The sequence below is a fragment of the Accipiter gentilis genome, chromosome 23 (genome assembly GCF_929443795.1).
Source record: "Accipiter gentilis chromosome 23, bAccGen1.1, whole genome shotgun sequence".
NCBI classification, from domain to species: domain Eukaryota; kingdom Metazoa; phylum Chordata; class Aves; order Accipitriformes; family Accipitridae; genus Astur; species Astur gentilis.
In genome coordinates, this window is record NC_064902.1 from 14,349,113 (window position 1) to 14,376,496 (window position 27,384).

At 45.7% G+C, this 27,384-nt stretch overlaps 1 protein-coding gene across 3 annotated transcripts; it reads left to right on the top strand.

Moving 5' to 3' along the window:
- Window positions 1-375: 375 nt before the first annotated feature.
- QRICH1 (glutamine rich 1) lies at window positions 376-26,029 on the top strand. 3 transcript variants are annotated; one of them, XM_049826469.1, is made up of 11 exons: window positions 376-483; window positions 1,670-1,730; window positions 5,341-5,670; window positions 15,457-16,476; window positions 19,951-20,128; window positions 20,753-20,907; window positions 21,725-21,839; window positions 23,160-23,268; window positions 23,623-23,774; window positions 24,478-24,568; window positions 25,353-26,029. In XM_049826469.1, exons 3-11 carry the CDS (start codon window positions 5,362-5,364, stop codon window positions 25,543-25,545), a joined length of 2,322 nt encoding a protein of 773 aa, XP_049682426.1. In that variant the 5' UTR covers window positions 376-483; window positions 1,670-1,730; window positions 5,341-5,361; the 3' UTR covers window positions 25,546-26,029. The 3 variants fall into 3 exon arrangements, with proteins under 3 accessions (XP_049682426.1, XP_049682425.1, XP_049682427.1); XM_049826468.1 differs by lacking the exon at window positions 1,670-1,730; XM_049826470.1 differs by lacking the exon at window positions 376-483 and having other exon boundaries at window positions 1,036-1,730.
- The last annotated feature ends 1,355 nt before the right edge of the window (window positions 26,030-27,384 follow it).

Sequence of the window (27,384 nt, forward strand, 5' to 3'; positions counted from 1 at the left end):
TGCGGGAGGAGGGCGAAGGGGGAGGTGTCGCGGCCGGCCCGCCCCGGCCTGCCGCGGAGCAGCGCGACGGCTGCGTGGGACCCCTCGGCCGGCGGCGTGCCACGGCCACGCGTGCCGGTGGCGTCCCGAGCCCCGCGGCCGCGAACGGGGCCTGTCCTCACAGCCGTTGGGGTCATCGTCTCGCCCCCCCCCCAATCTCCCGTGTCCCGGACCCGCGCGCGTGTCCGCCCGTCCCCCGCGGAGGGCGCCCCCCGGCGGCCGCCACCGCCCCCTCCCCGCCGGGGCGCGGCCCCTTTAAGGTGCGGGGCGGGCCCGGGCGCCGAGCTCTCGCGGGACTTGGGAGCCGCGCTCTCGCGAGGCTCGGGCCATGCGCTGATTGGCTGCGGGGGGTTGAATGTAAGATGGCGCCCAGGGAGCTGTGAGGGGAAAAGACTCGGGGCCGAGGCGGCGGCGGCGCGAGGCGACGGCGGCAGCGGGGCCGGGGTGAGGCGGGGCCGGGCCGGGCCGGGCCTACGCCGCGGCGCAGCGGGGCCGCCGGGCCGGGGGGGTGCGCGGCGGCGGTGGCGGGGCCGGGCGGGGCCTCCCGTCGGGCGCGGGGGGAGGTGGCGGCGGTTCCGGGGGCGGCGCGGGCCCGGCGGGGAGGGGGAGGGGAGGAGAGCAGAGGAGGCGGGCGGCCCCGCTTGCCGGGCGCGCGCGCACCCCCTCCCCGCCTGCGGGGACGCGCGCGGCTTGGCCGTGCACGCGCGGGGCGCGCCCCCTACTCGCCCCCCCCCCCCCCCCCCCCGCCCAGTTTCTCACCGGGCGCGTCCCCGCCCCCCCCACTGCGGGGCGGCCCCTTCCCCGCGCGGGCACGGGCGGCGGCAGCGCGCGCCGGAAGGCGCGGCCTCCGCCTCTGCGCGGCGCGGCCCTCGTCGGCCGCCGTCCCCGGCGAAGCCCCCAACATGGCTCCTGCGGCGGGGGGGGGGGAATGCGGGGGGGGCGGTGGGAGGGCGGCGCGGCGCTTCCCGCGGGGCACGGGCCCGGCCGCCCCGCACGGGGAACAAAGGCGGCGGTGGCGGGTTGCGGCGGCGGGCAGCGCTGGTCTCCCCGCGGGCGGGGGCCGGCCTTGCCGCAGGAGGAAGCCCCGCGGGCTCCGCGTCCCCCGCTGGAGCAGGGGAGAGGCCGAGCCGCGGCCGATGATCTCAGGGGCTAAATATGGAGCTTCGCCTCGTCTGGGCTGGGTGGCGGGGCGGTCTGTGTCGTTCCCGTCTGTCCCGGGTCTCGGGGCAGCGCCGGGCCGCGGCTGCTCGGCCGGGAACACCTGCGGGGGGAGCAGGGGGAACCTCTGGATACGGTCACTGCTGCTGCCTTGTTCTCAGTTCTGTCTTCCAGTAACTCCGGCGTCACCGGCTGCGCTGCGCCTGTCACCGCACGGTGCGAGCGCTCTGCGCCCTGTGACAGATGTGCTCACACACTCGTTCCTAGTCACACTTATCAGGCTGAGGGATACACTGGTTAGGAATTGGGCATCTCGCAATTCTTCAGTAGGAGCCGCTAGCTGCGTGGATGATAATATCTTTCTTTCCTGATTTTTTTTTTTCTTAATGGAATACATACTAAAAATAAAATGGCTTTAATAAAGAAAGAGGAACTGGGGATGGAAAGGGCTTCTTTGTTCTGTCTTCTCCAGAACGTTACAAGTCTAAGAGCTCAGGACAAGAGCAGCAGAAATACATGCAACATGGTGACTGGTGAGTCCAGATTGTCCACATGCTGCAAGTTGTGTGTGTGTTTTCAGTAACCTCAGTCTAAGTTTTATGAACTAACCGTATGTGCTCGTGATCTTCAAAGAGTTTCTTGAACTCATTTCCTGGAAAAATGTGCGGTTATGCTGAATAGGGAGGAATTACTTCCCTTTATCGGAGAAAGCTAATTGCCTGGATGCTCTTTTTTTATTTTAAAATGCAGTATTAAAAATATGCTGCCAAGATCTAGTGAGGATGGGTGTTTGCTGTTTCTAATGCGTGTCTACAGGATAAATGGAATGCGTAAATTAGTATGTTTTAATAACTAACAGTAAAAGCGGTGACTGCAGCAGCAAGTTATGTATGTTGCCCTACAAAAGCCTGCTGAATGTGCACTTGAGCCTTAAAGAGGTTTTCTGTCATAAATACAGGTAGGTTTAGTTTTAAAAAATAAAATTTCTGGGAGTACAGCGTTACTTTCCTGAACCTTCATCTAGGCCTGGTACCTCTGCTGCTGCATAGGGTTTTGTGAAGTGCAGTTTTGAGTGGGTCGGTGCTTTTAGTTAAGTAACCCCAAGCAGGCTTCAAACTGACAGGAACGACTCGGGGAGACACTTAATCCGGCCCGCACTGTAACCTGCAGTGTCTTTAGCTCCTTTCTGATTGCCAGAGTTGGAGAGCTCTGGAGAAAACCAAAGGAAGATCCTGCTGCTCTTCCGGAGCAGGAACAAATACCATGTGGTGCAGTGAGGTTCTGACCCATGCTTGGGACTTCGAGTGCTGTAGTGGCTCGGATGAGCATTTCACTGTTTCAGGCATTAGTGGCTTTTAGTGTAGTAACTTCAAGCAAATATAAAGGAAGATTTTTCCATGCTAGAAGAGAGGAAAAGAGAGATTCTCTCTGACAGTTCGTGACAAAGGAAGATTTGCTAGTAGAGGAAGACTGGCCTAGTAGGCGCTTGATTTTGATGCTAAAAAGAACTAATTAAGATGGAGCAGCCGAGCAGTGTGAAGGATTTGTATCTAAGAAATTAATGCTGTGTTTGTTGCGCTTCCTGGTGGTTGGAAGAGGTAGGTGATGATTTGGTGGTGGACCTCTTGATCTTTGGGCCTGCTGCTTATGCGTCTGGGTTTCTGGTGGCTTCTGGTCTCTGCTACACAGGAGCACAATGTACCTGTGAGCAGCTCTTGACAGAAGGGTTGGCATTCCAGAAGTAAAAGTGAGGGCTAAGGAGTAGCTGCTGTTGAAAACAGTGGTCCTGCTGACCTCCTCGCTCTCTCCCTTGACAAGATTAACAGAAGGTGAATAGCTATTCCCTGAGCCATTACAACATAATAAGCACCAATGCAGGAGCAAGGAAGAATGCAGGACCTTTGCTGAGAGGTGAGCCCATCCTATTCAGCAGCAGCTAGCTGTCAAGGAGCATATAATCTCAAACAGCACCTGTAGTGTTCACATCTGGGTTCCCAGCGCAGCATCCTTGAGGCTTATTCCTCAGAAGGGTCTTCCCTCTGAAAGCTGTGTCTGCTGGTGCACCTCAGAACGGACATGCAAAATGATCATGATCTTCTGAAAGCCTCACTGTAGTATTGAAGTCAAATATTTGCAAGTTCCAAGTAGAAAATTGGGACAAGTTAATCACTCAAAATCTGTTTTCCAGCTTCAGACAGTGTAACGGAGCATCTTGCAATTAGATGCAAGATGTATTTGAGTGTGCCTGGTGTAGGTCCTGTCTGAGTCACTGAGGATGCATTGACAAGGTTGTACTCTGTTGGTTTCACCCTGAACATATGGTCACCTGGGAAAGGGTTAATAATGTGTCCTGTAGAGGTGTAGAGTACTCTTGGGTGTCTCCTGGAGGAAGCCTCACTCAGCAGCTAAGTGAATAATCTTACTGGCTCTATCGAGGGGAGCTGGCTAGAAAATGTGTCAAATCAGAACCTCTGAAAGGCAGGAGAACTGTTTTTCTGTCCAGCTGTGTGGGCTATACGGGAGCTTCTGTATGCTGATTTTTGCAGTGTTGTTGGATTTACTAAGTGAACACTGCAAGCTGGTGCTTTTTACTAAACATTGATGCATGTTTTGAGAATATTTTCTGTAGTAATCTCATAGAGCAACAAATGTTGCTTAATAATGCCAGAAACTATAGATACAGCACAAGTTGCCTCGTGTGTGTTCCCCTTACCTTTGATATTCATTCTTTCTCCTGTGAGCCTGGTCCAATGCACTAGCCATGAACCTCCTCCATGTAAACAAAATCTTCTGTGTGTTTAGACTGCTGTCACGTAACAGTAAAGAACGGTTAGAATTTGCTCTAGCTCTCGCTGATTTTGGTGGGAATTGAAGCTAGACTTGTGGAATATGCTTGGGCACCACTGAGAACCTAGAACTAACTCCCATTTTCACAAAGGCTGTTGCAGTCTTATGTTCAACCACATATTTCTGTCTCAGTTCCACTTTGTTAAATCATGGTAAAATGATGTAAAAGATTCTGCTTTTGTACTTATTCTCTTTATGAACATTATGACTGCAGTTCTGTAGTGATGTTTGTCCCTTTTTCCTCCTTTCTGCAGCTTGATCTAGTAGTACTGAATCGCCTCTTCTAGTCCTAATCTTGTGCTGTTTCACATCTTTTCACAACCATCTCAGTATCTGGTAGTGTTATAGCTCAAATCTATTTATCCTTTATCAAGACTAATTAGTGCCCTAGAAACAACTGGTATACTCACTGCAGAAACAATTTGTGGGTTTAAACAGGATAAGTCAATAAGAGAAGAATGCTGTCAGAGTATACCCTAGAGCTTTCTAATGTTCTCAGGTGGAGTCATCTTTTTTTTGTTGGTTTTTTTCCCCTTACTCTCACTTCCTCCCTGATCATCTGATTTCTTTTTCTCTCTTTTGTCTTCATACATGGCATGTTTCTTGTTAACCTCTTCCTATATTAAAATGACATAAAGAACTGATGGCTGCTCTTGCCTTTGTAATTTCCAGAGCTCTGCTTCTCCATGTGTATAGTTCCCTGTTTGAGGAATCGCTTCATTCCAGCACTCTCCTTTTGCTTGCTATGTTCAAATCGATAAGGCTGTCCTAGTCCTAATAGCAATGGGCTGAATGCCGCATCTGTTGCTCTTCCGTTGTGCTTCCCATTAGCTGCCTAGAATAGAACTGCATGGCCTGATAGAACATACTGCTCAGTTCTCCCACCTCTGTGGCTGCAAAGCAGGGCCACAGATATTGATTTCTAAGCTTCTCTCACTAATACTGCATGCTGTAAACGAACCGAATGTATGACTTGATTTCATCTGTTACGGGACTCGCCTGGTCTGGGTGAAGTACAGTACTAGAAGATTTTACATGGCAGTGAGCTCTTTGAATAGTACCACAGTTACACCTGGTCATCTTTCAGACTTCCCTGAGCTGCTAAGGGTTAATCTGAGAAATGTGCAGTAGCACAAGGTGCCTCATAAAACTAAAGCATCTGTCTCGGGTATCTGGCTGTGCATGTTTGCTAGTTTTTCTATGGTACTTGGTATGAGAAATCAGTTACTGGACTTAGTAATATCCTTGCGTCAAAGGAGTGCTGTAGTTAAGACTTTTACTTTTTCTTTCCTTAAGGAACCCTAAGGACCTTGCAATATGAATAATTCTCTGGAGAACACCATTTCCTTTGAAGAATACATCCGTGTGAAGGCGCGAACGATCCCCCAGCACAGGATGAAGGAGTTTCTGGACTCCCTTGCTTCCAAGGGGCCGGAAGCTCTGCAGGAGTTTCAGCAGACAGCCACCACCACCATGGTGTATCAGCAGGGTGGCAACTGCATTTACACGGACAGCACAGAGGTGGCTGGGTCTTTGCTTGAACTTGCTTGTCCTGTGACAACCAGTGTCCAGCAGCAAACTCAGCCAGAGCAGCAGATACAGGTTCAACAACCCCAGCAAGTCCAGGTAAGCAGCTTAAGTCATCTCTAAATGTATGTATGACTTGCTAACCCATGGAGTAGTGTTCAGAGCCAGCTACTGTCTAAGCTGAAACCACAGGCAAGCACTTAAAAAGCAGGGCCAATTAACTTTTTATAGAACAGCACTATTTCCCTTTCATTTAAGGAATTTGGTAGTAAATTTCTCTCTTGACTGTGCCTCCATTGAGCCTCACTGTAGGAGGAGTAGCATACATAGCAATGTAGTGGTGTAACCTCTTGGAGAAATGGTTGAACAGTTCTGGCATGTACATGACTCCCCGAAGCCTTGCACTCTGCGTGAAGCTGCTATAAATACCACCCCCCTTTGCTGGTCTTATTTTATCTGGTTGTTCAGGGTGGCTGTGGGATCTAACTTGCTTTCAGTTTGTTTTTTTTTAAATTAAATCAATACTCTTTAAATTATTTTGCTTGAACATTCTAAAAGTTGTAGTTCTTGAACTGGCTTTTAAGTGAGGGGGAAATGCAGGGGGGTCAACTTAGAATATGAACCAAGGTAAGATACCTTTCAGGGAAAGGAACTCTAAAAGATGCATATGTGTCAAGGTAGATTATCCCTTTGCACAGTGGAAGGAGTCGTCTTCATTTTTTTAATAGGTATAACGGTAATTTTTATTAAGTATTAAATTATTAAATCCAGCATCAGAGGGGAAAAAAAACCCCAAACATACAGCTTAGGATAACTGCTTTTGTCCTCAAACACGTTTCACATTCTGAAGAGTTTATAGGTGGCAGGGCGTTTACTAAGGTTTTCTTATGTGTCTCCAAACAGCTGACCTTTGTCTACAGCTGTAATTCTGATACACTTCAGATATGAATCTTTCTGCCTTCTGTAGCATGAATGTAAATTTGTGAGGTCTCTTCTTTTGCAACAAATGAGGGTATGGAGACACAAATGACTGGAGATAAGGTAGTGTGAACTTGCTGCAGTGCAGTAGACTTGTGCTAACAGCTCACTTGTGTGCTTTTATCCTACAGCAAAGACAAACTTCCCTCTTTCACTGGGTAACTCATCTCCAATTACTCTCTCTATTGAGTAAATGAATGCTTAACTGGGACTTCTGTAACCTGTTGCCCTACAGTGACTTGTGTTGCAAGGCTTTTGAAGAATAAAAGCCTCTAGTCTCGCAGCCATGACTTGGATCTCTGCATGAGTCTATTAAAACTGATCAAGGGTGCGTTTGGTTCTGCCAGCTAGCACATTTTTGGGGAGAAGTTTCATTTTTCAGTAGAAGAACTAGCAGGGTTGGCTTTTTTGGGTGCCTCAGCCTTGAAGATGTGGACGGCACCCAAACCAATTGTAAAAGTCAGAAGGAATCTCTCCCCCACACCCCCTTTCATTTTTTTTTATTTTTTTTTCCCCCTCCCCCTGCTGCTGCCTCCTTCCAGAACTACTCAACGTTCAGGCTTGACCCTTACAAGTCTTCTAGTAACAGAGATAGGGAGGGAGGTAATGTATCATATGCTCCAGAGAAAAATAATCTCCTGACCTTCTTGAAAATAACCATAGAGTTGCTGCCAGAGACCTGTTCCTGTTGGTTTTTTTTTAAGCTGAATTGGTCTGCACCCTGAATATGAAAAGTTCCTGATGAAGATCATTTCAGCAACTTTTCTAAGAATGTTGTCTACCCTCTCCCCCTTGTTTTTGATGTGACTGCTTTAAAATAGCTGCTTTCACATCTGTCAGTACAGATCATGATTAGTGTTTGCGTTGCCTACCCTGCTGCTCACTTTAGGATGCTACAAAGCCCCAGAACACTTAAGTGGCACATCTGGTACTAGGTATGGCTGCAGCTTTTGTGTATCAGCAGTGCAACTGGATTCATGTGTATTTGAGCAGCTAGCTCGGAATTATTTTGAAGATTTTTGCAAGGATGAGGTGGAGAGGAATGTCTTTATCCCTTTGCAGGAGTGTTTTTCTGTCTTTCAAGATTTCTTATGCTAAACCCATGACTTAGTGTTCACCTGTCTCAAGACTCACTGTGGCAGCAGTAGCAGAGCACAGTGTCTGAACAAAGCTGAATTTTGTTGTGACTCTGGGGGTGACAGTGTTCCACTAGAGCAGTGCACCTGATCAAGCTGGATTGCTTTGCTAAAATACTGCTTGTGTTGTATTACGAGAAATTTTGGTCATCTGCTGAAGCCTCTTAGCTTTTGATTAAACTTAAGTCATCCCAGTAATTGACTTGATAATCTGTTTAGTTCTTGCTAATCCAATTGCAAATCAGTGGAAGACCCTTTGAATGACTACGCTTATGTTTGGCAGTATGACAGTGGTACTGAAGGTGACTAATAATATGACCAGTCAGATGACCTCACGGTTGCAAGTGCTGATGACAACCTTACAATCATAAAGATAGACAGACGGTGCTCAGGTTTCATCCTAGATTTTACTTAGTGCAAACACCCAAAGACAGTGCATGACTGCTTGCTGCTTTTATTTATCCTGGCAAAATAAATTTCCTGTTTGAAGAAGTTGCCACCTTAGGATTTTATTGCCTAAAAGGTTCAACAAACTGTTGCCAAATGTTTATTTTGAAGGCTGAGTGGATGCAACTGTTGGGTTATATACTAGTCAGTGCTACAGTACAAGTGTCTTGCAGCTTCTTCTATGCTCGGTATCACAGTGGGGCCATTAGTGATCTTAAAGAGTTTAGTATGTCAAGTTGTCATACCCTGTGCTACATCAGGCGGTGCCTGGGAAGGATTGTGTTTTGCTCCAGTCAAGTAAGAGTTTTATCAGCTCTGCCTTTGGTGAGGTTGTTGCTAGTTGGTCTTGTGCATTGAGGCCATCGAATTGATGATGCCAGTGACAAGAGGTGTTAGCACTGACTTGCTTACTGAATATGGTAAGTGGTCAGTGAATGTCTTGTCCCTCTTCCTCTTCCACAAGATTTAACTGAAAGAACATCAGAGGACAGAAAATATCTTTGCTTAGGATACATACAGTGCCTGTGGAGAAGATCCTCAGTTTCAGCTTTTTATTAAGGCAGAGTCTGATGGCTAGCTCGCAAGAGCTTCTTGGACAGGGCTTGAGGGGAGGATGCTACAGGCAAGCAAGATTGCAGAACTGTATAGGGAACGGTTAAATGCCTGCATAAAATGTCTTTCAGTTAAGGCTTGTGCCTTTCTAATTGCTCAGTTCCTTATGTGTTTACCATTCAGTTTTTTCTTCCAGAACAGCAGTCTTCCCCCAGTCTGTTCTGTGACTTCAGACCATTATAGGAAGCTAGGCATTATTAATGACATAAGGCAGGGAAAGATGCCCTTAAGTAGCTCAGAAGAAAATCTTATCTCTGGCTCTGCTCAGCATACATCTTTCCTTCACTTCTGATGGATGCAGCTTCCCCCTGGCCCAGTCTTGGTTCTGAAGTTTAGCCCGGAGGTAAGGCTTCTGTTCGCTTACCTCTGAAAAGCATCACAAAAAGATATTAGTGTAGCAGCTAGTGTTAATTAGCATTTGCTAGGGCTGAGTGTGCCACTTCAAAGAATGGTTATAGTTAAGAGTGGTGTTTTCAGGGTAGCACCTTCTTGTATATGGAAGTAGGTTCCTCTTTGAGAGGTAAACTGTTTTGTTTTCCCCAGTTCGTGTGTTTTAACTATTTTAGACATAAATCCTGCCCCAGTGTACAGCTTGACAACATAATCTTGATACTGTAACTGTTCAAACGCACACAAGGCCTAATTTGGCCTGTGGAATTCTCTGATGTGGATGAATGAGCAGAGGAAAAACCTGGAGTGAGAATCTGTCTGGCAGTACTTCTGAAAAGCTGACTTGTACACTCCCCATAGACCTTGTTTACTTAGATAGATGGCAGAAGACTTCCTGTAAAGCAGTTGAATAACAAGTTCCAACATTTCCTGCTACTTCAGTGTATTGGTTTTGTGTGGCAAGGTTTTGGTAGTGGGGGAGTTACAGGGGTGGCTTCTGTAAGAAGCTGCTGGAAGCTTTCCTTGTGTTCGAGAGAGAGCCCATACCAGCCGGCTCTAAGATGGACCCGCTGCTGGCCAAGGCCGAGCCAATCAGTGATAGTGGTAACGCTTCTGTGATAACATTTTTAAGAATGAAAAAAGTTGGGACGCAGAGAAACAGCTGCCGGAGTGAGGAGTGAGAACATGTAAGAGAAACAAGCCTGCGGACACCAAGGTCAGTGAAGAAGGAGGGGGAGGAGATGCTCCTGGCGCTGGAGCGAAGATTCCCCTGCAGCCTGTGGTGAAGACCCTGGTGAGGCAGGCTGTCCCCCTGCAGTCCAGGGAGGTCCACGGTGGAGCAGATCTCCACCTGTAGCCCATGGAGGACCCCACGCCAGAGCAGGTGGGTTCCCGAAGGAGGCTGTGACCCCGTGGGAACCCCGTGCTGGAGCAGGCTCCTGGCAGGACCTGCGGATCTGTGGAGAGAGGAACCCATGGAGCAGGTTTTCTGGCAGGACTTGTGACCCCGTGGGGGACCCACGCTGGAGCAGTGTGCTCCTGAAGGACTGCACACCGTGGAAAGGACCCATGCTGGAGCAGTTCGTGAAGAACTGCAGCCCATGGGAATGGCCCACGTTGGAGGAGTTCATGGAGGACTGTCTCCTGTGGGTGGGACCCCACACTGGAGGAGGGGAAGAGCGTGATGAGCCCTCGCCCTGAGGAGGTGAAGCGGCAGAAAATAACATGTGCTGACCGTAAACCCCATCCCTGTCCCCCTGTGCCGCTGGGGGGGCTTGGTGGTGAAATCCGGGAGTGAAGTTGTGCCCGGGAAGAAGGGAGGGGTGGTGGGAAGGTGTTCTGAGATTTCATTTTATTTCTCATTACCTTACTCTGGTTGATTTGTAATAAATTGAGTTAATTTTCCCAAATTGAGTCTGGTTTGCCCGTGATGGTAATTAGTGAATGATCTCTCCTGTCCTTATCTCGACCTGCAAGCTTTTTGTTATATTTTTCTCTCCCCTGTCCAGCTGAGGATGGGGGAGTGATAGAACGGCTTTGGTGGGCACCTGGCGTTCAGCCAGGGTTAACCCATCACATTCAGTGATCAGTCTTCTCACCTTCAGACCTGTTTTGTACTTGTATGTATGCTTTCTGGCATAACATTAGAAGGAACTCTTTATTACAGTATTAGTTTTTAATGCTGGAGTTCCTTTAGCTTAGGACTGTTGTTGAGGGGAGCATGTTTTAAGCCTTCTTTCCTTAAATTGGGCTAAAAAATAATAATGAGATAGTTTTTTCTCCTGCTCTCATTAACTTTTTGTCCGAGTGTTTGAATTCTGTTGGCTTGTTCAGGTGTGGAAGTTTGAGGTGCACCTACATTACATCTTGGGGGGGGATTTGGAGCGTACTTCCCGCAGCAAGTTTGCCACTTGCCCTCACTTATCTCTTCTAGGTTTGGAGCCTGTCATTTGGGATTCCCTTGAGATGAAACTAAGCCATAAGATGCAGTCTTGTTGTGTCTAGGTGTTTGTCTAGCTTGGCTAGTGGGCAAGACTAGACCTTAGTTTGAAATATTCTTCTGGAATGTATAGTGTGGACATGTTAACAGGTCTTCAGTCTTGCTCTGAAGGTCTGCTCTTGGTGTATCCTACTACTTGCTAGTGTAAATGTAGCTTCAGAAACCAAGATGTGTTTGTGAAAAGAGGCATTTAAAAGCCTGTCAGGTTCTCTAGGGCAAGCTAGGTAACAGAAAATCCATGCAGGCTAGAGTTGGTATGTGTGCCTATTTGGAGTTAGGTTTTAGGAAATATTAGGTAATCCAGTCAGCCCACAGATGAGATTTTCTTTGCTTGGAAATTCTTTCAACTTAATTGTTTCAAAACTGCAGTTCTGCATTCTGATTCCTTGTTGGGCAGAGAATCCACACAGGGCAGACATATTACGAATCCTATTTGAATGTTTGTCGGAGTTAGTCTATCAGCCATGAGGAAAAAAATTTTCGAAACTAGGCTTCAGCTGTTCTCATGCTTGTGGAGTTACTTATTTTCTCTTTGCACATGCTCAGTTCTGGACAGAGTATGTTTTTGATGTTAATGTGACAGAAGATTTCCTTTAAGGGAATCTTAAAAATATAGTTCTGCCCTCCTGTTACAATGCAGGGCTGACTTCTAATGCTTTTGATTCTCTAGTCAGCTAGTACTTGGTCCAACTTCTAGCTATTTTATGGTAAAAAGGCATTTCTCTGTGTGATGGTAGCCTGCTGGGAAGTGATGCTTTTCATGTTGTCAGATCCAAACCTCTGGCAATAAGCAGTTTTTCAGTACCGGTAACTTGGCATGTTCCTCTCTTGCACCAGTATAACCCAGGAATTCCCAGCATAACATGTTCTCACTTTAATCTTCAGCATAAGATGAAGATTTAAAGTCTTCCCTGTTGGTCTTGGCCTATAAATTTAAAGCATTCCTCGTTGTACAGTCTTTTAAAAAGTCAGCCACTGATGATGATTAGTGTAATATTTTTTTTCTCAGACAGCGAGTTAGACAATGAGGTCAACATAAGAAGCTCTGGTCTCAGACTGGGTTGAAGTCTGTAAATCTGAAATGAATGCTTGTAGCACTCCTGGGTACAACCTACTTGAAAATGGAGAGGTATCTACTGCAAAATACGGTTGTTAAAAACAGATGTATAATTCACAAGGGATGCATAATGTGCCGTAGGTAGAGCTCCAATATTCTTTTAAATAGGAGCAATCTCTTGTCAGAAGCATGATGTCTGCAGTTTGCAGCATGGAGAACTTCCAGTGATTCTGGAGTCTGACTTCTTCATCTTGTTTGGGTCTGGACTCATTCTTTGGGTGTTAGCAATAACACTGTGTGAACTCTAAAGCAGCAGCAAGACATCCTAGTTGTAGGGGTTAGGATTTAGTCCTGGGGGAGTATTGTAGGGCCTTGGGTCGTGATTGCTCGTCTGCTGAAAGTGATGGAAGTTGCCCATGACTTTTAGACACAGTAGGCTCAGGCTCTAAAATGGGTAATGGTTCAAAGCTGCACGAGGGGAGGTTTCGACTGGACATTAGGAAGCATTTCTTGACCAAGAGGGTGGTCAAACACTGGAACAGGCTTCCTAGAGAGGTGGTCAAGCCTGTCAGTATTTAAGAGGCATTTGGACAATGCCCTTAATAACATCCTTTAGCTTATGGTCAGCCCTGAAGTGGTCAGGCAGTTGGACTAGATGATCAGTGTAGGTTCCTTCCAACTGAAATATTCTATTCTATAAAAGCAGAAGGAAGAAAATGCTGTCTGGTTGGGTCTGTGCTTAGACCATGCCTCTTTTGCTGATGCCTCTTGCTTAAACCTATTCCATTCCCTTTCTAATTGCACTTATGTGGTAAAATTGTTTCAGCGCAGGAGTGGACTTTTAATTCTTACTGCTAGCAAAAAACATATAGTCTTTACTTTGTATATGTTAACAGCAATAACAGGAACTGTAATGTAAAATTTTGTACGGAAAGAAGGTGGGGGTACTTTTAAGGGGTTCTCAGTTAACCTGTAAAGGTTCTGAAAACACACTGGAGAACTACAGGATAAATGACATGTTTACCTCTCTCTGTGACATGATTTTGAATCCTAGCAGATAAAGCAAATGTTTCTTGTGTGAAACTGAAAATACATCAGTGCAATGATACATTTTGGTTTGTCCAGTCTTGGGCCTTTGCCCAAGGTAATCTTTTGAACAGGGACTTAAATTAATACTAAAGACTCTATTAGTGATTTTTAAAGTTGGATATTTTGGAGAATACATGCCTTGGAGGTGTAATTGAAAGTGGCTTTCTTAAACTGAACTCTTAACTGGGATTTGTGCTTGGGCCTGTTTGCCCAAGGCAGTACTCATGCTGTAGGGCAGTATGATAAGAGTATCAAATAGAACTGAAGAAGCATCCCATAGGTGACTTCATCTTTTTCAATTAACTGCCTGATCAAATCACTCACTGATGCAGCTTTTTAAACTGTCATGCTGACACAAGGTCATATGTTTCTTGTTACCTTGCAGGAAATTATTATGGAAAGTCCACGTCATCTGGATTACAGTACACTGCATATAGCTCCCAGCAGGAATCTGTAAAATTCCCTATTCTTCCTGGAAATAGAATTAGTTCTTAACAGGAGGTGACTTATAAAACTGGTCTGCAAGCAGTGTGTTTTGCTACCCCACTTTTTTCCTTAGCAACTCTTAATTGGCTGCAAATGAATCCTTAACATTTTTTAAGACTTCTTAGAGGTGATGTTGGGAAGTGAGATTTCATGTATCTGCGCAATACAGGCCTGCGTGGTAGTTCTTTTTGGTATTTTCAGGCTGGCTAGTGTGGTGTCTCTGTGCAAATGCTACGTTAGCTTGACTGACTCTAGAAAGTGAGGTGGAAAAGGGTGAGAGAACATGAGTAGGAAGACGTAGTTTTGCAACCAAATAAATCTGTGTTGGCTTCAAACTTCATATGGCCCTTATGGGTGCCACTAATAAAGCTCTACATCTCTCGGTTGGGTTTGAAAGGAGAGGCTGAGTAATTCCCTCCCTTAAGATATAGTGTTAAGGAAGCCTGGAGAAGCAGATGATCATGGGAACCTGCGATATCACTTCTAGGACAAGGACAAAGCAAATGTGTAAATGTGGGGGGAAAAATGGTGAAGTGTTTGGGTGAGGAGAGCAGACCTCACTTGGTGCCCTGGGAGTGAAGATACCAGCTAGGTTGGGTTTGAGGCCTGGAATATGAAGTTGTTGAGACCAAAAGTTTGTGTTGGGGGCTACCTCTGACTCCTAGCTTTAAGTCTGCTCCTGGACTGCTGCTAGATAGTGTGACAGACCTTGGACAAATGAGCATTGATGTGAGAAGATGTGATTATTTTTTTCTTTCTAATCCCGCCCCCCAGTAACAGGAACTATGTTTGGATCCAAGTCTTAACGTAATTTGTCCATATTATTCAGCATTGTGTAAGTGCATGAGCTAGAAAATACAACTGAGCAATTTGGACAATAAATAAATGGAATAAGTAAATAAATGAAAAAAGACTTAGTTTTAATTATGACTGCCAAAGAAATACTTCTGAATTGAAAAAAACCTAAGTGCTGCAGTGTTGCCCCTTAGCGCATGACCAAGAGTTGAAATTGCAACTTTCTGTGTTGACACCTGCTTGTGTAGTGTTACGAATAGCTGATGGTTTCAAAATAATATTTCTGTGCTCTATGTGGAAAGAGCCAAGTGCTGGTTTCAGCTTACCCGTATTTCTTACTGCCTGTCACTGGCAAGTGATCCTGCAGCCATCTGGGGGGCTGTGGTTGAAAGCAGTAAAACAGTCTTTAGGGCATAGTAAGAATGAGGCTAGCTCCTGCATTTTGTAGCAAGATAAACTTAATATAAGAATTGTGATGTGTGTGACCTTAAAGCCTTGCTATTGCAAGGCTATGGTGAAATAACGTTTTAGCAATGCAAATAGCTCTGAAGACTCTTTTGGCTTCCAAGGATGCAATCTGTTGGCTTGAGCCCACAGAGCTTTGAGGATGGAGATGCAGCTCACGCACTGTTCTGTCTGCGCTGAGAAGTGCGGTCATGTGCAATGCTGAGCAAACACATCATCTACCGTATTGCTGTTACCAACCAGGCACTTCTAGAATAACTCGGTTTCATTTTCCTGAGATCTTTACTAATGGATTAATATATGGAATCATAAAACTGAGCTTAAAAGACCTGGAGCATAGACCTCCAGTGATGGACCGTCTCTGTTGGTGGCCCCCCTGTTGAATCACTGACACTTGCTGATCTCTAACTGCTGAATTGGTGTCATTGCAGGTTCAGGTCCAGGTCCAGCAGTCGCCGCAGCAGGTCTCCGCCCAGCAGCTCTCTCCGCAGCTCACTGTCCATCAGGCTTCGGAGCAACCAATACAGGTCCAAGTGCAGATCCAAGGCCAGGCGCAGCAGCAGGCATCCCAGACAATACAGAGTCAATCTCTTCAGAGCCCCAGCCCATCTCAGCTGCAGGCAGCTCAAATCCAAGTGCAACATGTGCAGACTGCCCAACAGATCCAGGCTGCAGAGATACAGGAGGAACACATACAACACCAGCAGATCCAGGCCCAGCTTGTGGCAGGACAGGCCATTACTGGTGGCCAGCAGATACAGATCCAAACAGTTGGGGCACTGTCACCTCCACCTTCTCAACAAGGCTCTCCACGAGAGGGAGAGCGACGGATCAGCACTGCTAGCGTCCTTCAGCCAGTGAAGAAACGTAAAGTGGATATGCCTATTACTGTATCCTATGCTATTTCCGGGCAGCCAGTTGCCACGGTGCTGGCCATTCCTCAGGGCCAGCAGCAAAGTTATGTCTCTTTAAGGCCAGACTTGTTAACAGTGGACAGTGCCCACCTGTACAGTGCCACTGGGACCATTACTAGCCCCACTGGAGAGACTTGGACCATCCCCGTTTACTCTGCTCAACCACGTGGTGACCTTCAGCAGCAAAACATAACCCACATCGCCATCCCTCAGGAGGCCTACAATGCCGTCCACGTCAGTGGCTCGCCAACGACACTGGCTACCGTGAAGCTGGAAGATGACAAGGATAAGATGGTGGGAAGTACTTCAGTAGTGAAGAACTCTCACGAGGAAGTGGTGCAGACTCTTGCTAATTCGCTCTTTCCAGCGCAGTTTATGAATGGCAACATCCACATTCCAGTGGCAGTGCAGGCTGTGGCAGGGACGTACCAGAATACAGCACAGACAGTGCACATATGGGACCCACAGCAGCAACAGCAGCAGCCGACACCCCAAGAGCAGGGGCAGCAGCAGCAGCAGCTACAGGTCACTTGCTCAGTAAGTTAAAACTGCTTCTTGGTCTCAGTCCATGATTAACAACTCATGAATGTTGTGGAGAGGGACGATGTCAGCAGACAGCTGATATCTCGGAAGCAGAGATGAGTTTGTCCCAGTAGCCTGGGTGTGACATGGGGCATTTGACTCCTGATAGGTGTAGGACTGCGATGTGTCAATGCTGGTACATAATTATAGGATTCAAAACTGCCCCAAAGAAAGTATGATCTTGATTTTCATAATGTAAATTAATAGATACTGGTAGTATAAATTAATAGATACATGCTCATTGCTAGCTGCTTCATAGCAGGTATTCCAAGGTCTGCAGTCTTCTCCTGAGCTGCTCTAGGGGTTGCAGTGGACAGGCAGGGATGATTGCAGCAAAGCAAGGTGTGTGAATATACTAGTCACCTAGTTATCAGTTACTTTGTGTTATGCAGCATGTAGAGTCTACAACAGATCCAGTGCCCAGGTAAAGTGTTGGAATCTGGCTAGTTGGGAGCAAACTTCATGGATCAGGTGTACCCGTCTATAACACCAAGTCCTGCTTCTGGTGAATGCCTGGTGTGCTAGAGCACAGTCATGAGCAGTGGCAAGTAAGCATCTCTTCATACTGCTTGGCAAACATGGCAGCCAAATTTATGGCTGTTTTTGTTGCTGTTTTGGTTTTTTTTAAGGGTCTGTTGCTAACTTTAAGCCATAGATATTTTGAATAGGCTTTTAAAACTTGAATAACTAGTGCAAATGGATGTAATTTATATTTTATTACCAGAAAGTAAAAAGTGATTGATCTGTCAGAGCCTGTTTTTGCTGAATGGAATGAGGGCAAAAATATCCAAGTCTGCTAGCATAAATGTTGTTATAAATTCTTTCCAGTTTATAAATAACACTGTTGGCTATATAAAGGTGTATATGCCCTCTAATTTGTCAGTAAGCACTGAGACAAGGTGGATTACTTTCTATAGCCATGTCCGATTGTTTGTGAGTTGATTGTGGGCTACAGCCCACCCAGACCTTCACTGAAAAGGGTTCCCTACATCTCTAGATAACTTTCAGGTGCTGGGTGCCCTCTTTTATAAAGCTGTACATTAAGCTACAGCTTATGGGTCTTGTAATGCATGGGGTTTTGTTTGTTTGGGATTTTTTTGTTTGTTCATGTTCAAAGAGCCTTCTGTAGCTTATCTTTTCCCTGTATTGGTATTTCAGAGATCACTTCATCACTTTCAGCTGCTTGAACAAACTAAGTCGATAGAACTTTTTGCCTTTCTGTTAAACAGGATTTTTAGACTTATTCTAGGGTCTTTTAAGAGCATGAGCCACATTCTTGGGATCCTTTCTAAGGTATTAGCTCCGTAATTTCTTTAATGGTTACTGGCAAAGCTTGTGCTAATGCTGTGTATTTCTGTGCACAGTGGTCTGCCACTCTTGGGTATCAGACAGTTTTCTGTTCCCAATTCGCTGGACTACTGGGTGTTGGATTAGCCCCTAAAGACAGAGGCAAGTCCAGGAGGGATGCATTCTTCCTCTAAGAGGGCAAGAAAGCTACTACAGGTGAACATCAAACTTCTGGGGGTTGTTTCTCTCACAACTGTGAGACTGAGAAGGAGTTTGCCTGCTTGCCCCACACTGTCCTCTGGCACTGTGCTGATGTGGGATCTGGGCAAGTTGCAGCTATTTTGCTCTATTTGTGAAAGATATAAGTCAGTTCAGAAGCAACTGCCAGTTCAGTGAATTAACTCCAGCCTGTGTGTCTGCCTTAACACTGGACAAGCTGTCTGTGAGGTCAGGGCAGAATATTGCCCTTTAGGTTGGGCTGACAGAGGTGATTGGCTCTGGAAAGCTCTCTGGAGAGTAATGGGGCAGTGCTCTGAAAGAGAGCGGAGGCTCAATCCTGGCTCCTACAAAGACAAGGTGTCAGTTCACCATTGGACTCCTGTCCTTTTTAAGGCAGAGGCTTGCTCAACAGCTTAAACTCTGTTGCCATCTGCCTTAATAAAAGCTGGGTCCTTTCAGTCACAGTCTCCCTCTGCAGCTGTGGTAGCCAGCAGGGGCTGGTAAGCAAAGAGGTATTAAGAGCTGATGAAGAAAAAAAAAAAAAAAACCCAAACAAAAAAAACCAACCAGAGGCAGTCAGAAAGCTCCAGTCTGAGGCTCTTGCAGGCTTTGCCTCTTTAGCTGTTTTGTTGGGGCTTTTTTTGTTATACTGGGAAGGGTACAGGTTTTACTGAAGTCTCTATGCCATTTCCATTATGGTCTCTAGTACTGTCAGAGCAACTTTCAGTGATGATTGACACTTGGTTTCTGTGGCATGGGATTGAGAAGCTATAGTGAAGAATGCAAAGCGAATGCAGTCGGAGGGCTTGCTGCTCTTTCTGGATAGGCGCCATCAGTTGCCTGTAAAATGTTTCAGTTTGAGGTAGTAATTCTTGGTGACTTAAGGTCCTGCTGCAAAGTAAACTTCCAAGGGGTCTGGAGACCTCTTAGGTCTATAGTAGGTCATACAGTAGCTCTTCACAGAATAGTAGCTAGTCCTCATTAGCAGTATTTGGTAGTTTGAGAGCATTTCATTGCAACTGAATTAATGTTTTAATGCTGTTGTTCTAGTCTGTTATTACTTTATAGATTCTTAGAAATGAATTAATCTTACCAGTCCTTGAGGGTAAGAACAGAGCGTATCTATTCTGTCTGGCTGCTATGTACTGAATAATGAGAGAGCCTGCCCTTGATGGGCAAGGGTGGGGAGGAATGCTAGCAGTGTACAACACGTGATCATACCCAGACCCTTGCTTAGGGCAGTCTTCGGTTTGGAGCAGCAGTGGTTAGTAAAGCTGATGGCACCTTGCTGTTCTTCCCTGCCCGGGGCTGGCGGTCTCTCTAGCTGCTGCGTCTCAAGGCTGTGTCTGTGAGGGGCCTTGGGCCACTCGTGTTGTAGTGAGATGATGGACTTTAGTGGTGATTCGGAGTGACAAGTTAGCTGAAGCCAAGAAAAACGCATTGGAGCAAACAGGACTTCAGAATCGATAGTCATCTGTTTCAGTGTTTGAGGGGAGACCAGAAGTCTGTTGTTGAGAGGAATTTAGCCCTGTAAAGATCCTTGCCTTTGAGTGTACCAGCTAGCTTCTTAATGGTATTGCAGCAAGAACAGCTTGTGGCTGTTGGGTCTCTTGTGATGTTGTGCAGGACTTCTAAATGCATTAAATTGCAAGTTGTGTGGGTTTGCTAAAGGGGTTATAGATATGTCCATTCAAACTAAAAGTGTTCTTGGAGAGATGAACGCTGTTTCATGAGCACCAATTCAGGTTAGACAGCAAAGTTGTGTTCCTTGGATTAATTTTTTGTTAGAGAGGAGTGTTGCAAAAGGCTTATATCCTGGGGCTAGAGGTAGTGTGGAATTACTTGGGGTTTTTTGTTGAACAGTTGCATATGAACAGTTGCATATCAAAGTGTATATATAAACTGAAATGTTCTCTTTCACAGGCTCAAACTGTTCAGGTTGCTGAAGTTGAACCCCAGCCACAGCCACAGACTTCACCTGAACTTCTACTTCCAAACTCTCTGAAGCCAGAAGAAGGGCTTGAAGTGTGGAAAAGCTGGGCACAGACCAAGAATGCAGAGCTGGAAAAAGAAGCCCAAAATAGGCTAGCACCTATTGGAAGTATGTGTCATGACAACATGGCTTTTCTTTCCTTTCAAGCAGGATTAGAAGTGACTAAAATGTTAGCTGTTTACCGCTCTGGAAAACACCTTTGTTTAATCAGTGATCGTTTTGAAATTTAAACTTTGATTTACTCTGCAGTACTAATTATTGCATACTCCCACTGCCACAGGCCACGTTCCAAGGGAGGTATTAGCTCTATGCTGAGCCAACTTGAGCACTTAGGCTGGTAGCAGTAGAGAAGGGCACTGTATGACTGTGGTGCACGGACAAATAAAAAGGCTGTGAATGCCAGCCAAGCTAGTAGAGCAGTCACGGAGTTGCTGTTTTCCTATTGCTGCAGGGCAGCGTTTCATTGTGGACATGGTAAAAGAAGGCAATAGTCATGCAGTTGGCAGGGCAGAGAGTCTTCCTGTCAGATTCTTGCCCATTTATCTTTTAGTAGATCTGACAGCTTAAGATCTTGATTTATTTCAGCTTGCTTTATTATACTGGAGGAATGAGGTAGTACTGGGCCTGCCAGATAGAACGGCAAAGCCAGAGATGTGGGAAATCATTCCTGAAAGATTGGGAAATAATATGGCTTTATAGCTTAAATAATATGGCTTTGTTTTGTTTTTCCAGGGCGTCAGCTGCTGAGGTTCCAGGAAGATCTCATCTCTTCGGCTGTGGCTGAGCTGAATTATGGTCTATGCTTAATGACACGAGAAGCTCGAAATGGTGATGGGGAACCCTATGATCCAGATGTGCTCTACTATATCTTCCTGTGTATTCAGAAGGTAGGGGGAGGACAGCTATATGTGCAGCAGAGCTGTGAATGTTAGCATTTATAGGGAGGATTCTCTGTTATAAAAATGGAGACAATGGCTTCTATTAAGCTTCCCAAAGAAAAAAAGTCCCTTTAAAAACAAAACCAAAAACAACAACAGAAAACCCCAAAACAACAAAAAACCCCAAACAAACAAAAGGCAAAAAACCAAAATCAGATTAAATGTAGTTAGTGCACAGCAATGCTTTTACCTACTGAGCTAAGTTTGTGAAGAATTGTTAAGTATCATGGTGAGAATATAATTTTAGTTTTTTCAGTGAGGGGGGAGGGTTGGGTGATGTTTGAGGAAGTTGTCAGTGTCAAAACTTGATCTCTAACAGGCAAGAACTTAGCTTTGTGTGGTGTGGGAAGACTGAGCTGGTAATATTAGTGCGCTTTCTGGAAGAGCTGCAGGAACAGAGCCAAACTTGGATAGCAGAATTGAGCATCTCTCTCCTTAACCTGAAAAAGTAGTGTCCAAAGGACAGTCATGTGAAATAACTTGTAGTGAACACACCTGAAACAAAAGGTGAAATCCAACCAGCTTTACTTTCTAAGATGTTTTTTTCCTTCTGTCTTAGCATTCCCATGATAGTAGCTGAGATTACCTGTCCTGTACTGGCCTTGGGGCAAGGGTCCTTACTCTTCTAAGTAGAATGTATTAGTCTTCAGTGCTATGCTGTAAGATGCTTGACTGACTGGGTACGTGGACTCTTAGGATAAGGTCTGGTTTGAAGAGTAGTACACTTGCTACCACTGTACTGGACTGTGTTGTGAATCTCTTACAGTATCTCTTTGAAAATGGCCGAGTAGATGACATCTTCTCAGATCTCTACTATATTCGGTTCACTGAATGGCTGCATGAAGTTCTCAAGGACGTACAGCCCCGCGTTTCCCCTCTTGGTAAGAACGTTTATTTAAGAACTTGAAAACTTTCTGGAGTTCGGAATATTTGAACTACAGCATGAGTGCAGTCTGAATAGGAACCCTTTCAAAGTGTGTAATGTCCCTAGGACAGCTCATATACTGGTCAGGGAGAAAAATATTGTGTCTGCAGTGCTGGGGTTACTGCACATGTGAGGCTCTAGCCTTGACTGTCATTGAGGATTATTTGTCTATTGCTTGTCACCTGTCAGAAGACAGATTGTTGGGACTCTGTAGTGTCATGAGATTGGCTTACTTGGAAGCCAGCTGATCCTTGATCTGAATCAAGCTTCCTCATCCGAAGTGCTAATACATCTTGCTTCTAATATGTATTGTTACTTTGGGACATAATACAACGCTGTCACGTTGCCATGTAGCCAGATGGTTATGGTCTGCAGGACCAACTAAGTGTCAAAGAAAAAAACAATGCGTGATTAGAGCCTAGAATGCTGCAATCAAATGCAGCTCATCTCAGCCCTGTGTTTAGAAGATGATGGCAACTGGGATGGGGGGAGCAGTTCCAGAAAAGACAGATTTTCAGAGTTGCGTATGAGAATTAGATTAAGAATCGCATTTTCAGAGCACAGAAACCTCTTCACATTACTTCATTCCCTTTGATCTCATTAGATGTCATTGAAGAAGCTATTGCTTCTGTTCAGAAAAGTAGCTGATGTTTCAGGCTAGATGGCTAAGTATCACCGTGAGTTTTGGAATCCTTTTGTTTTCAGTCTGGCTGTTTGATCTGTGCTTTGTCATTTCACAAGCCCTGGAGTTCATACTGCTGTCTGTTTTTCTGTTTATCTGTGTATTTGGAGTATAGTATTTCTCTTCTACACAAAGGAAGAAAATCTGAGAATCAAAGGATTACTCATGTGTCCAAATACATCACTTGGCACTGTGTGCTGACTAAAGCTGCGCACAGGGCCAAGAGCTGATTCGTTACAGTGGCCTGCCTGCTCTCACATATTATTGGATTAGGAGCATCTGCATTGGAGTTGAGCCATTAATTAAAAGCTGTTTAAGTGCATATTTATTTCTCTCTGGGCTGGGATGTATAGGCGTATTGCAGAAGCATACTGTCCTCAACTAGAGGTTGACGTATGTATACAAGTGTTTCCTAACTGTACCTGCTATTTAAAAAGTTATTTGCACAGTAGTGAATCTTGACGTCAGTGAGGATCTCCTCCTCCTCCTTCCCTTAAGATTTAGATGTTCTCCAATACCTACAGACTATAAAGTACTGCCTGTGTTCCTGCTGTGACTGTCTACTGGCATGATGCTGACTTCTGATTATTGCAGGTTATGTCCTCTCCAGTCATGTAACAGAAGAGATGCTGTGGGAGTGTAAGCAGCTAGGAGCTCACTCCCCTTCTACCTTGCTCACTACACTGATGTTTTTTAATACAAAGTAAGTACCTAGGTCTTTGGGAATCTTGTGGAGTAAAAGAACTTCAGATGCCTTGACAGGGTTGGTAGGAAACTGCTGCACTGGATTAGGGTGAAGTCATGAATTTCAAATGGTTGCACACAGAGCCCTCTTGCAGCCCAGTCAGACAAAGAAGGTGCAGTACAACAAGGAAATGAGCTAGCAGAAGGGCAACTGAACTTGTGGGTGTTGCATGTTTTGCTGCTGGAACAGTCTTTAACTCGGTTTTGGTTAGAGCTTCAGTTGGCTCATGATGAGTAAAGATAACTACCTTGCTGTTGTGACTGTATCATTTACTTGCCTCTGAATGTCCTGTGTTCTCTTCTTGCTGCTCAGATACTTCCTCTTGAAAACAGTAGACCAGCACATGAAGCTGGCCTTCTCCAAGGTGTTGAGGCAGACCAAGAAGAACCCTTCTAATCCCAAGGATAAAAGCACGAGTATCCGCTATATGAAGCCTCTTGGCATACACCAGACAGGACAGAAAGGTAGTGTCTGGAAGTTTTCTTTGGGAATAATTACTTTTACTGGGCTTGAAGGAAGCGGATGAACCTGGAGATGTCTGCAGGTAGGGCCACGAGAACCCAAGGCTCTGCCAGTTACCTTCAGCCTACCAGCATGAGTTTTCTGTGCATTCTGTCTGAGAGAGCTTAGTACCTTCTAATAATAAGCCTAGGGACCTGCCTTACCTGAGGCATATAGGACTCGTCAAGAGCTAAGGATAACTTTTTTGTTACTTTTGTTTTTTATGGGCAAAGGGGCAAATGGGTGTAAGTGTCTGAACAGAGGGAGAAACTTCTTTGGCAGGGCTTCCCTTATCTTGACTCATAGGAACCCATATAGAATCCATATGTAAGTACAGTCTTCCTCTTAAAAGCATGGATGCAGGATTTAGCTGAGGCGTTGCAGTCTCAGTAGTGCGACTTCTCTCATTTTGGGCACAGGTGGAGGAGAAATGGAAAGAAGGATATGGATGGGTTGTGTTGTTCAGTAGGCTTGGGATAAATCAAACCCTCCATATAATGCTTTGAGCATTTATAACCAGGTGCTTCTGCCCTGGAACAGCCATATGTCTCTTGCCAGCTCTTGCATGGTGACAAGGTGCTTCGGCGTGCTGAGGCTGTATGGCACTGCTCAGTTTGCTGTACTTATACAGAGTGTCTGACAGGCTTTTGGGGGGCTGCTTTGTAGTTACAGATGACATGTATGCAGAGCAGACTGAGAATCCAGAGAACCCCCTGAGGTGTCCGATAAAGCTGTATGACTTCTACCTCTTCAAATGGTGAGAGCCCTTGTTCGTATGTACGGTTGCTTGTCTTCTGTGACTGTTAAGCTGCATCTTGTAGCTGGCCTAGTTTTCAGGGCTGTGTTTTATTGCTGGCACAGTTTCTATATTTGCATAAATTTACTTAAATGGGGAGGGGTGTTGATGTGAGAGGGCGGGATTTACTCTGATGGCACATAAGTTGAACTTCTGTGGTATTTAAAGAGACAAATCCCAATTTGTGCACTGGCTGCTCTTAATCTCATACTCATTCCAGAGGTTTGCTGTGTTGGCAAAGCACTCAGTGGCAGAGCTCACTGTTCTGCCTCTGACTTGCAAACAAGTCATCTGGAAGCATCCGATACTTGAGATGAGATTAGGGTCCTATTCAAATCGGCTTTGAACAAAAATGAGGACTTGCTGTGGAGACTGGAGGGAGCCTCAAAGGACTCTTCTAAATTACAATGATTCTGACAATTACTGTAAACGTTCCTCTGCATGGATGGGTCTGCAGCTAGCCTGAATGTGAAAATACCCCATCCTTGCTTCACTCTGAAAGACCCCTAAAGCCATGTGTGGCTTCCATGTGTGAAATAAAAATTACTTTCTTGTAGTCATCACCATGGCTTTTTAATGTTGTCATGGCCTAAAAACTTTGGGACCACTGTTGCCCCTAGATGTAGCTCCATACCTTCATGTCTGTTCACTGTCAGGAACTGTGAAGCCTGGGTTGAGGACAGTGATGGTCTCTCCCTCCCAAGACATTCTGTTAGTCTGGTTATTTCTGATCTTCCTCACACAGCCCCCAGAGTGTGAAAGGCCGGAATGACACGTTTTACTTGACACCGGAGCCAGTGGTGGCCCCCAACAGCCCTATCTGGTATTCCATCCAGCCGATCAGCAGAGAGCAGATGGAGCAGATGCTCACCCGGATCCTGGTGATACGAGAGATTCAGGAAGCTATTGCCGTGGCTAATGCCAGCACCATGCACTAAGGCATCCTTCTTGGCTCAGAAGGGGTGGGGCGGGGTGACGGGGGAGGGACAAGCAAAGATAAATTGTACAGACTTTTACACTAAAGGAGATGCCTAAGTTTTTGGTTTTTTATTGGTGTAGTTATGAAGCCCTTTTAGGCTTCTTCTCTTTAAAAGAATCTAAAGGAAAACCTACCCATTGTGTATCCTACCCAACACACCAAACTGTTGGAACCATTGGAGGCTGCATATCCCCTGCGAGCTGGGAGCTGTGGAAAGCTGCTGGTTGACTCTGGTTTTTTTTATGATGTAGAAAACATGAACTACAGGATTGGCCTGGATGGCTGGGGCCTCTGTCTCCTTGGAGCACGTGCAGCCTAGAGGGCACAGAATGATGGATGGACCTGCTCAGCCAGTGGAGGAGAGGCAGGCATCTTCTTTTCTTGTGCTTGGACGTTAATTTGCTGTTATCTTGGAAGGAAGAGGAGAGAGTGAACTGCAATTGTGATTTATACAAAAAAAAGCAAACCAACGATTTCTATTCAGACCTTTAAGTGACATTTTTAGATGTTAAAAGTACAAACTTTACCACACTCTTCTTTTTTGGCCTAACGTTGAGGCCTTAAACCTTGAGGCTCCTGTGCCTGATGGAATTCTTGTAACATACACTTGTGTATCATATAAAGATACCACCCTGTTTCTCTTATGTATTCTTACTCTAGTTGTTTATTAAGAATGACGAGCACGTCTTTTCAACATGCCATTGAACAATGTGTCTTTATTTGGGGAAGAGTGAGCTGTGAGGGTGGGGGGGGTCATTATACAAAGATCAGTATGCAAACTGGTTGTTTTCATCCCTGTTTGTGCTTTCCAGCTTGACTCCGCTGGACTTCTTTCACCCCTACAAATTAGGAAGGTAGAAGGGAATTAACTTCTGTTGAAGGACCTGAATGTCTGCTTGCTGATGGAAGCTCAGTGTCAGGCTAGGAACATGTGATCTGTGAGACCAGATCAGACTGTCCTAATGTTCTGTGGCCAACCTGTGAGGCTTCGCCCCTAGGCAAATCCCCCTCTCCCCACCTTTACAAACGCATCACACCAACGGCATGATGGAGGGGTGTTGGAGGGAAAAGGCCTTCCAGGAGCAGCACATGGCTTACTCCTGCCATTTAACAGCCTTTTCACTGTTTTTAACACAGCTGTGTAGCTTCTGGCATCGTTCATGATCATAAACCTCAGCCCTGTAACCTTGCCTTGCTGCATCTTAAATGGTTGCTGTATTTTGTATCATTAACAAGTAGTCTGCTCTTTTGAAGCCAGCGGGTAGCCAACCATGCTTGAAATGGGAGATCACTCTAGCCAGGCTTGTTATTTGTGCCACCAGCTTCTCGGATGCAGAGAGGTGACTCTGCTTCTTGAACTTGCCTTTCCTGCTTTTCCATCTCATGTCCCTTCCCTGTTCCAAAATATATAGATATATATTTAAATATATATTACAGTAAAAGAACTTAAACTTGTGTACAGGCAAGCAATTCTTCTGAAGCTTCTGTTGACCAGCACCTGTCTGTATTGAGAAGGAAGGTCTGCCCTGTCAGTTGTGCACAGCATAAATGATGAGAGTAGCCATTATGTTCCCTGTCTTTGTGCTCTTGAGCAGTGTTGAGATGTGCGGGCTGAGAGAGACTCTTCAAGCCTCTGATGCTTCATATTGACGTTGGTGTTCATGAGAAAGTAGATGTGCTCAAGCTGGTTGTCAGTATGAGCTTGTTTGTTCCCTGCATAGGACTCTGCTCAAATAAGTGCAGAGAGGTGAAGTAGCAATGCACTGATGTTTACTAATACCTGCACTCTAAAGTAGAC